This window comes from Apteryx rowi, unplaced genomic scaffold, assembly GCF_003343035.1.
Source record: "Apteryx rowi isolate R43461 unplaced genomic scaffold, aptRow1 scaffold_653, whole genome shotgun sequence".
Taxonomy (NCBI): domain Eukaryota; kingdom Metazoa; phylum Chordata; class Aves; order Apterygiformes; family Apterygidae; genus Apteryx; species Apteryx rowi.
Genome location: NW_020450931.1, coordinates 329,530 through 340,554, shown reverse-complemented (window position 1 = coordinate 340,554; position 11,025 = coordinate 329,530). Strand labels below are relative to the sequence as shown.

At 49.1% G+C, this 11,025-nt stretch overlaps 1 protein-coding gene across 1 annotated transcript in view; it reads right to left on the bottom strand.

Annotated features, from left to right (window-relative positions):
* Positions 1-7: 7 nt before the first annotated feature.
* LOC112975162 (hydrocephalus-inducing protein-like) overlaps positions 8-11,025 on the bottom strand; it is a 59,665-nt gene continuing 48,647 nt past the window's right edge. The window contains exons 34-47 of the mRNA XM_026084894.1: positions 10,477-10,576; positions 9,800-9,899; positions 9,104-9,272; positions 8,349-8,587; positions 7,872-7,992; positions 6,955-7,159; positions 6,339-6,574; positions 5,172-5,323; positions 4,218-4,410; positions 3,643-3,751; positions 2,715-2,975; positions 1,956-2,098; positions 1,252-1,470; positions 8-101 (exon numbers count right to left, since the gene is read on the bottom strand). Of these exons, the coding sequence (XP_025940679.1) occupies positions 90-101; positions 1,252-1,470; positions 1,956-2,098; positions 2,715-2,975; positions 3,643-3,751; positions 4,218-4,410; positions 5,172-5,323; positions 6,339-6,574; positions 6,955-7,159; positions 7,872-7,992; positions 8,349-8,587; positions 9,104-9,272; positions 9,800-9,899; positions 10,477-10,576 (2,259 nt within the window). The 3' untranslated portion in view covers positions 8-89. The remainder of the gene's footprint in view (positions 102-1,251; positions 1,471-1,955; positions 2,099-2,714; positions 2,976-3,642; positions 3,752-4,217; positions 4,411-5,171; positions 5,324-6,338; positions 6,575-6,954; positions 7,160-7,871; positions 7,993-8,348; positions 8,588-9,103; positions 9,273-9,799; positions 9,900-10,476; positions 10,577-11,025) is intronic.

Genomic DNA, 11,025 nt, shown 5'->3' with positions numbered 1-11,025 from the left:
ACAGGGAAAAGCCACTGAGCAGAGCCCAGAAAGCCAGACTGAGCAAGGAGTCCTTTGGACCAGGTATAGGGAGCTAGGAAGAACTGGTCCTATTTATTTCCCTGCAAGACAGACAAAATCTGACTGTTCCTCCACAGCATTCGTTCCTCTCTCTCGACCAAAGCTATGAGGAAGCATGAACATGGTGACAACTGTGAATACACCCGTGGGGAGTGTGACCAGGTGTCAGTCCCTGTGCTTCAATCTTGGAGACTGTCTGATCTTTTTCCTGTCGCCCCTACAGATCCATCAGGCCTCTAAATTAGGATTAAGTTCCCCTGCTGGAGCTCTGTGGATGGAGAAGCCCAAGAATGAATAAACCTAGAAAGCACCTTTTCTTCTTGTCTTAGGAAAAGGTTATTCCCTGATGTAATGTGTGCGGCACTATCCGCACTGAGGCAGACAGGTGTTTTAGGATGGGAATGAACTCACTAGGAAAGTCTCTGACTGCTGGTGCTCTGATGGAGAAACAGCTTGGTTTAGAGATCTCACAGTGGTCTAGGAACTAGGAAAGAGCCATCACCCAAGATGAGAGTGCTTGACTAATAATGATAGTAAAGAGAGAGTTTCTGGAGACAATACTTCTCTGGACTCCTGCGTGACTGCCACAAAATACCTGGGCATAACGAGATATCCCCCGCTTTATAGGAACCATCTGAAATTTCAGGTATCGGTGCAGACAGAGCTCACTCACAACGTGCCAGTGGGCTAGCCAGCATACACAGAAGGGAGCTAGTGTCATCCTTCACTTCAAAACAAGAGGCAGAGCACAGTGGCTTTAATTCCTTGTTGGTGCAAAAGGCACTGAATCAAAGAGATTTCAACACCAATTAAGTCACCTTAGGAATCATAAAATGTGACCTCCCGTATAACACAGACTGCAACGCTTTCAGCATTGCTTTTGGCTGAGACCAATAGCTTGCACCTGACTGAAGCATCTCTTGTAGAAAGACTTTGCATCGTGATGGATATCAGGTCACCATGTATCCAACTCTCCCCTGTAATGCACTGCTGGTTAAACTCACTGATGGATTAAATTTCAGGAGGAAACAAGACCTGCTCAGCCAGCAGAGAAGGTGGCCAGCTACCATGGACAGCTCTTTTCTTGCAGAAACACATTAGCATCTGCTAATTATTTAATTAATATAATATAATTATATTTGCTAATTATAATTGTAGAAACACATTAGCATTTGCTATCTTGCTTCTTACATTCTTCTTGACAGGCTGCACAGTTGGCTGGCCCCTTGTGGCATCTACCCGCTTGACAGTGTGCAGGCGGTCATCCCAGTCAGGAACCTGGTCTGCTGGCAGCTGGAAGGCAATCCTAGCCACCTTACACTTCACGGGGTGCATTTTGAAGGTGACTGCGACATCTGATTTCAAGGTCACTGTGATGTCCTTAGCACAGCCAGCATGGAGGTGTCCCACCTGCAGAGGACCAGAGAGCCAAGATCAAACTGGAATCACTGGCAATGACATGACTGGCAGCAGAGGGATTGACATGGTGAGCAGCTTTGCCAGAAATTCTGCATTTTGCTATGTATTTATCTAAGGTAAATTCAGGACTGCTGTCACCTATGTTTATTTACAAGTTGGACAAGGCTGGTCTTTGCTCCCCCAAATAAACCTGAACCAATAGGAGGAAGCATCTCTAAGGACTGGACTAAGGAAGTAACCAGGGTTCGATGGAGAAATGTACAAACGAATGACACCATCTCCCATAACAAGGGATATTTTCTGTGGGATTGGCAGCCCTGTCCCTGCAAAGCTCTGAGCCTGGAAAAGCCAGGGACTCCTCTTGTGCGTCGCATTGAAACGGGCTCTCACCCATATGTGGTAACCCCCTGCTAGCTCCAGGGAACCCACCTGGCAGTGTTTGAGCAGTGGGAAAAGGCAGAGCTGTCCACACTAACCTGGGGGGAGAAGTGAAATGGGGTGCCTGCCAGCCACTCAAACCGCATCGCCTCCACATTGCTGTGATTGGTGATCGTGAAGGTSGCCTGGTAGGGTGTCCCGATGTGACAGCCCCCAAACTGGATGTGATCCACTCTGGCAGCTGTTAAGAATGAGAGCAAGGGATCTCAGTGTGCAGTGATGTCCATCTGTCCCCCTCACATGCACAGACACATGCATGTCCCATTCCTTTCCTAGCCCCAAGCCTTCCTGCCTCTGGAAGATGCAGTTCCTCATCCTCCCTCTGTCCTTCACAGAGGTACACACTGACATGTCCTTAAACATGTGGCTGTCTCTATGCAGGATAGGCATTACAGCAYGCACTGTATCTCTGCACATAGCAGGCACACTCACGGACTGCTAGGGGTGGCGGGTGACAGTGGTGGGTAGGTGACAACACAGCCCYGGTTATGTATATGACATGCATTTTCACATATGATCTTCATCTCCATAGGATACTACGGGCTGACAGAACTCCTGTGTCCCTTTTAGAGATACTCAGTTGAATGCTGGTATCTGTGACCATTCTCTGCTAGCCTGCATGCTTTTCCCTTGACACAGGATCTTCTCCCCTKTTTTCTCAAGTGTGGCTATTCTGCAGCCTACAAAAGGCAGCAGGATCTATCCACTGAGGCTGGACCACACCTGCACTGGCACAGGGCAAACAAACATGTATTTTCCTCTTCCTTGCTCCATCTTGACAGCTTCTCCTCTCTTACCCTCAATTATGTCTTCCTCCAGATTGCCCTCTGTGTTCTCCTCATCGCTGTCTGCCACTAGTCCATGGATGTTATCTAGCGTGAAGTCATCCTGGTAGCCTTCACCCACCAGCAGAATGTTGGTCTCCTCATAAGGGTTGTCCACTACAGACAGGCGTATCTTCCCTTCCACAYGTTGGGTCAGGTTGGGTTTGAAAAGCACATCGAACTCTGCTGATTCCCCATTATGCAGGACCAGAGAAGTGGTGTGAGGCTTCTTCCCTGCAGAGCAATGGAGGTCAGGGACAAGTGATACAGTCATACAGAAGAAATATTCCCATGGGGTATAAGAGGAAAAAYATGTTGAAACCCAGCTCTCTAAACCCAGGTTCTTCCAGCAATGTCTCCGGACTCTCCCTCCTATGTTCACAAGACTATGATGACAYCAAGCATGTTGCTGCTTAAGTGTCTTAACTTCAGGTTAACCCYGCAGTCTTACTCAGGCTGCCTCTAACCAGCTCCTACATAAAGTTGAGTCAAACAATGTTTTCAGCTTCCACACGCTGGCTGGAAGCTCAATGGCTGCCTCCAGTCAGGTTGGCAACACCCCCCCCCACACACAGTGATGAACCCAGATGATCCATTCAAGTGCTTATAGTGCCCCAAGGCTTTCCCACAGCTCACCCCACTGTGTCCAGAAGAACAGAAAAAACTCCCTACAACTCACTAGGAAGAAACCCTGGACCGACACAACTCCCTGCAGTGCAAAGAGTCCACGTGAAAATCCRGGGTGCAGAGAGCCCCAGGGAGGACACCGTAAAACTAACATTTGGCTGCTCCTGCCCAGGCTTGGCCAAACTGAGACACACGTCTGCCCCACACATCTTGGCAAGGCACACATCTCCCCCATCCAGATGACCTAGGCACACTTCATGATTAACGCATTTACCTTCTCCAGCAGAGCCCTCCTTTGTGCCTGGAGCCTGGTAGATGCAGTGTGTGGTGGGCCTGGCTTTCAGGAAGAAAACTCCCTCTTCATCCAACAGATCTATCAGCAACTGAGAAAAGGGAACACAGCATGACCATACTGGAGTGGATATGGGACACCACATGAATCAACAACGTACTGGCTGCTGGTCCACTGGGAACCCAACACACTTCATTTCAAACAGAAACTCTTAGCATAAAGTTTGTATAAAATCAAACATTAAAAAAAAATGTGTTCAAAGGCAATGGAACAGAATGTAATTAAAATATAATCAAATGGGACAGAAAGTATTAAAAAGTAATGAATAGAATGTAATTAAACTACAACTGAGTTCAATTAGAATGTAGTAAAATGTGATCAAAGAAAATGTAGTGCAACCATGACATAACACATTCCCACAGGAGAACCAAAACGCAATTGCACACATAGTGTAGCGACACGTCCATGCAGCTCTACCATGTTCTCCAGGGCCTTTCCTTCAYTGGACAAGGACTTGTTCCCAGATCAGATGAAGCATTCCCCGGACAGGTCCTCACCTGGACAGGTATGATGCCACTGTTACGAAGGATCAGAGGGAGTTTCTCTGAATGACCTAGCAGCAGCTTCTTAAAGAGCAGCAGAGGGTTGCCTCTCTTGTCGTGAAGGACCGGGCGCAGGATGGTCACCCGGGGCAGATTCCCATCTCCACTGATAGTGAATGTCAAACTTTGTGGTTTAAACACTGCAGGGCTGCAGGAGGGGCAGAGAAGAAGTTGTTATAGCTGGCACTAACCCGTTTTCCACCTAGCAGACAATGAAGAAAGTGCTACCCACTGTGTTTTCCCTGGTTGGCACAACAGCACGCAATCCTGCACCCCACCACACAGCTCCCCCTCTCCCTTCCCCTTCCAGTCAAATTAGGGTCATTCACAWGAGTTTAAGTAATCTGCTTTGAAGAGACTGTGCCTTTCAAAGTAACAGTTAAAAATCATTTCACTTCAGTCGAAATTTTACTTAGACTCATCTTATCTAAATTCAGTGATTTATGAGTTTGGGAAGAGCTGGTTAGAGCCACTGCACAAACAAAGGCTCCAGGACAGAGGAGTGTCCCAAGTCTATACCCAAGACTATCAGATATGATCTTCTCATCTTAACATAAACAAGGTGGAAATAATGTATACTGGCCTCTTGACACAGAAGTGGCTTCATCTAACCCTTTGCCCTTGGAAAGCCCCAACTCAGCTGTTTCACAACTCCATTTTTTTCTGATTCACTAACTTCTGCTTGGCTACCTAATGTTAAGCTGTCTTCATAGTTACTCATATAGGCTAAACTATGACTCATATTCTTCTGCTATGCTATATCTAGTAGTTACTGCTTCCTGTATTATCTAATGCTAAGTCCTCTACCTAAGCCTACTAAAAGAGTTAGGATTAATGACAGGTCTACATCCTCCCAGAAGAGAGTGAGCTATCAAAAAGGTCATCCCAGGATTTCACTGCATGAATTACCTTGCCAGGACATCAAGGGAAGCCTCAAAAGTGCACTGGTAGTTCTGCATTGCCTGCGGAGTGAAGGTCACTGTAGCAAAGGCGTGGGAGCGACTGGGCACACACATCCGAGCAGGATCCACCTCAAAAACGTTACCAGCATAGGTGCTAAGCTTGGGGGAACCCACAAAGCAGTGTTAGGAGGAAACACCCTTCAACGTGAGGCAGTCTTACCCACATGTGCATCATGGGGAACAGCCCCAGGACAGCATCCTTCTTCCTTCTCCCAAGACATGCTAATTCCATCTCAGGGGGTGACCCCAAAGTGGTGCTGCCCTTGCACTCCTGGGCTTCATGGCAACTGCTTGCTGTGAGCACTGGGAATGTCAGCAGCCATCCCAGCATACATGGGAGGTATGGACTGTACAGAAAACCCTGTAAATAATCTAGAATTGGCTTCTAAAGAGAGGGAAAAGACCACAGAGTCTCACAAAATGGCTTGCTTTGAGCCCGGGCAGGCCAGCACAATAGTGCCCCCTCTCTAAGTGCGCTACCTCTAAGAGATATTCACGGAGTGGCTCTGGACTCCCACTGCAGACCCAGAGGGGTGAGCCAAAACCTTGCTCAAGACGTGCTGAATTCAACCCAGCTGCCACCCTGGGGTTGCTGCTCTCCCCTATAGTTCTGCCTGCACTGTCTGGCAATAGAAGTTGTCGTGCCTGAAGGATGGTAGCCAGATCAGCCCCTGGACTCAGGCAGACTCTTGGCTTAACCCTGTCACAGCATTTGACAGCAGAGGAGAGAGATTAGGTGTTGCCACTAAAAGGATCTGTGGCATTGCTCCTGCTGAGGGAGGTGGTGGCTCCTCTTCTCTCTCCGAGCCCCTGGGAGAGAAGGACAATTCCTTCATCATTCCCCTACATGAGTGTCCTGGCTTGCTCCTCCTCTTCTTGATGAGAGATGACAGCTTCTTTGCTGCCTTGCATACCTACCCGAGGGGAGACTGAGARGCCTCAAAACACAGGACTGGCCCAAGCAGAAGTCTGCTCTGAAGAGCAGTAAGGGAATGATGTGCTCTTGTTCTGAGCTGGACTAGACTGGGCAAGGTGAAGCAATGAATCTGGAGAACAAGGCAGGCTACCATGAGGTCTTAAAAGAATAACAGTCGCCTTGGCCTCTTAGTCTTACCTTACTGGAGGATGGTTTGATGGAAAGGACCACATCGCAGGGGATTTTGTYCACATTGCAGATCTTGAAGCGAGCTGTGGCCTGGTGCCCAACCAGAACGTTGGTGAAGATGAACATGTTCTCATCTGTGACAAACACACCCTTGTCTTGCACAGTCTGCAGGATGTTGCAAAGGTTGATGTTGCTGCAGATACGATGCTCCTCGAAGATGGACCCTATGTTGTCAACCACGAACGCTGTGAGCAGACAAGAGGGAGGGCTGAGATGGAGAAGCCTTCCTGCTGAATTTATCAGGACTCTGTTGGCCTCACAAAAGGCTTGACAAGCCCTTTCTGCACAGGTCACTGCAATACCCACTCTGGAGGAGGGAGTTGGCTGTGAGGATGGAGCCCAGTCACCCTCAGTCTTCAAGGGTATTGCTTTCCTTTCATCCTTCCACACATCCCTCCTTGCCTCTTCCCACAGGGACTGTGYCCCCACTTTGAAAGACACTGGCTTGAGGATTTTAAGATAGGAATTTAGGGTCAGGGTGTCTCTGYGTTGCAGCAGTGAGTTTGAGTGCTGATTGGCAGCAGGTCTGGCCATGAGAACCTACAGATAGGGTGTACGGATGTACCTGGGAGGCAGGATTCAGCAGCCAGGGTATAAGGGATGCCAAGGGGATTGTCCTTGGGATCTCTGTCGCTGATATCGATGGACAGGTACTCTTCGCACATCCCCAGTGAATCTGCGCAGCAATCCACCGTGATCACCTGATGGCCCCCAGGAGGGATGGACCCAAAGCCAGGGTACACTGTGAATATGCCTAAAGTGATGCGAGCCTGCAGAAAGAGTCCCAGGAGAGGCTGATGTCTGATGGCATCCCTTTGAGCATCCSTAGCAGGGAGTACACCACTCCTCAGCCTCCAGCTGAGCCCAGGCCCCTAGTCCCAGGGCAGGGAGAGTTAACTCTGTGGCCCAGAGGCAGCCCCAGCATGACATGGACAAGCTGGGAGGAGGCACCGGCCTGTCCCGAGCAGCASAGAGGAGGGGGTTTGGGTGTAAAGCATGAGGAAGACAGCTGGGATCCTTCAACCTTCAGGGATAAAACAGAAAAGTAGAAACAACTAACCCAGTGAATGTGAGAAATGACAGGAGAGTGGGGAGCAGGAAGAGAGAGAAAAAAGCAGAGAGGGAGAAAGCAATTGCATATCAATGGACCGTGAACAGGGACAGGGATGTTCTGTGTCTGTCATGCTTGCGGACCTATTTTGCCTGGCATTGACCAAACGTGGGGCCTGGCTCCCTCTCTTGGCCCTGCTCCAGGTCTGAGCCAAAGCATGGATTTGTCTGTGAGACAGAGCAGTACAGCTCCTGTCTCTGCCTGTGGGTGGGAGWCAGTGGCTTTAGACCTGGTCTCGGGACCTCCAGCTGCCACTGCCTGGCCCACAAGGACCATGTCCCACCCTGTGGTGATGAGTCCCCAGCCTGGGCACAGCAGAGACCTCCCACACCAGCTGCAGCATCATGTGTTGGGAAGCTGGAGTCACCCACCTGCGTAACGGGGTTCATGTCCTTTTGCAGAGAGTCGGTTTGCTTGCTTTGCCTGACAGAGGGAAGGATTTTGCTTAAGTTTTCACTTTCATGGGAGTGGGTGTACTTCACTGGAGATGCGCTGAGAGGAGAAAGCAGAAATATCTGTCACGCTGGGCTCTCCCCACCATTCTCGAAGGCCAAATGCTGGCCTGAGGAAAGCCTTCCTGAACACATGTTCCTGATGGCTCTAGGAGGGCTGCCTGCAGCACCTATTGCTACAGGGTACGGATACACTAGCCATATCATTAGCTTTGTCCTATACATGGGGATACTAAGGCACAGGGAAGGACTTTCCTTTTTCTGCTCCCTGTTCACAAGTCAGTAACACAAACGGACAAGAACGCAGGCGTCCTGATGGCCYGTCACATACTGTTGCACAGCAGCCACGCTGTTCTGCCTCTTCGGACAGAAAGGGTGGTGCAGGTCTTCTCTTACCCTTTCCTTGGCAAGACAGGCCCATCCCRGATTGTTTTGCAGATGACAAATTTAAAATCGAGGATGCCTTTGTTCTCCAGTGTGAAGGTGCAGCTTTTCCTGGTGCCGCTCATCATGGCACCAAAGTTGATGAATGAGGCAGGGTAAATGCTGTACTTGGTGAACAGAGCGTTTGCCGACACCCTCACTGGGATGATGGCGACGGTCTCTCCTCCTTCACAGACRTTGGGCTCAATCAGCTGCAACCGGAGGATGGGTTGGTAAACAGAGCAAAGAGGAGAGCCCCTACACCTGTCCCCTAAACTCACCCCCAAGACCCCTTCAGCACACCCTCATGAGAAAAAACTTCTTCACTGTGAGGGTGACAGAGCACTGGAACAGGTTGCCCCGAGAGGTTGTGGAATCTCCTTCTCTGGAGATATTCAAAAACCACCTGGACACGATCCTGTGCAACCTGCTCTAGATGACCCTGCTTGAGCAGGGGGGTTGGACTAGACGATCTCCAGAGGTCCCTTCTAACCTCAACCATTCTGAGATTCTGTGATTTAAACACAGTTGTTCAAAGCCTCCTCCAGAGCCAGCTTTTCAGCTCTGCTTAGGAAGCATCACAAATATTTCCTAAAAGCCTCTGCCGTGTGTATGAGAGAGCATGTGCACGTGTGAAGTGGCACTGGATTCCCAGCTAAAACCTTCCTTCCACAAGACACATGTCCTACTTACACCCACGGCRCACCAGCCTGGCTCAGGTACCTCACCTGGCATTGCAGGATAGGTTTGTCCTCAATTTTCATCTCCCTCTTGGGGTGGAAGACCATCTGTACCTGCGTGGGGCAGTCGGAGGCAGCCAGCACGCCCTTCTGCGGCTGGATAGAGAAGTGTGAGGTCAAGTCTGGTATGTTGGTATCCAYAGCTTCCAGTGTGAAACTGGGGAGAAAGGGAAAGAATAAAGACCTCTCCACTGAAAAGTACCAGTGCCAGCAKAGCAGTCAGGGACCACCACAGGACCATTAAAAAAAAATAAATATATATATATATAGTCCAGCTGTGCTTGGRGAATTCCCAAACTGGAATTGAGATCACAGATTTTGACATGGACTGCAGACTACGAAGGGTGTGGTAAGCTCATTTGGATACAGATTTTTTCCATTTTCCCCTTCAAACAATATCATAAAGACAAACAAACAGACCCTCAAACTAAGGGAATCGAAGCAGTGGGGGACTTAAATTTCAGCGTCTTTGCTTCTGGTTCCTGCTGGACAGTGAAGATTGCTGGTGTCTGGCTGGATTCTCTGTTAACATTTGAGACTGGAGAGTCCAGTGTTTGTATTTACCCCAACTGCGAGCTAGCCAGCATGCAAAAAGGTTTGAGCCACGAGAACAAGGGCAATGCAAGCCTGGGCAGATGGCAGCACCACGCATTTACAGACCACGAAGCTGAAACAGTAACTTACCTGTATGCAATCTCATACTTCCCTTTGTTTTTTAGATTCAGYGTTATCTTTGCTTCATCCATAACTTTCAGGATCCCAAAATCCAGATTACTACCTCCAACTGCAAAAATCCCAGAGAGAGGTAAGAAAGGGTGAATATTTGAGTTGCTGTAGGATACACCCAGAGACAAGATACATATTTGAAATTCTTAAGTGGCACAAAGCCCTTCTCAGCAAGTTTCCCTTCTTGGAAGTTGTCTCCAGTTATTTTCTGCCCTTTCTCTTATGCAGAGAATACCTGCAGTGCTTAGCAGCTAAGGAGCTCAGTCTACCTATCTTTGCTTCCAAGCACAAATCGAACAACTCTATGTGCAGTGCTGAGCCTTCAGGAGTTGCCAACTGCTTGGGCACGTCGCTATCATTTCAAAATACCCATATCGATCAGCATGGCCTTATTTTTACAAAATAAATCACCTTCTAAACAGGCAGCTTGCAAGCATGTTACRTCACACGCTTCGGCGTTAGGAGGTGAGAGAATCATGGCTCTCTTGGGCCCTGACAGCACTCCCACTCCATGCAGCTGGCCAGACACACGCTTTACTGCCACAGTGGCATGCTACCCCATCCCCGTTTCGGTCGCATGCCTGCCAAGGCAATGTGAGGCAGACAGACTACTTTGCTTTGGGGCACCCACTGACCTTTAGGAAAGGTGATGTTGAGAGCAACATCATAGGCCTCCGCAAGGACTTGGATGTTTTCAATCTGAACAATCCCCAGGATGTTTTCTACATCTGAAACCTGAGGCAGYGAGAAACAAACACTGATTGGACCACTCTCCCAAAATCTTTCGGTAGATGATGTGCGAGTCCTTGTCTCCGCCAGCTGCCTCCCCCTGGGTCTYCCACGCTTGGTGACCCTGGGGGGCAAAGTGATGTGAACACAACCACAAAAAGTGTGAACTGTCCCAGCACAGGTGGCATTGAAAATCAGCCCTCTCCTCTGAGCAGATGCTGTTCCCATGACTTGGACCTTCCTGGCTCAGAGACTGGGATTCATTCCTGGATGGCTCTTATAACCCAACAGTTGACCCAACCAAGGGGGACTGGGCTTGCTTTGGTCCTAGGTAGAAAGATGTCTGGGGACAGTCCATTGTGGAGACCCAAGTCTATGTCTATGCCAATAAAACAGGCCAGAACCTGTATTCTAGCCTTATGGGCAAATAGCATACATAATGGCTATATTCTCTT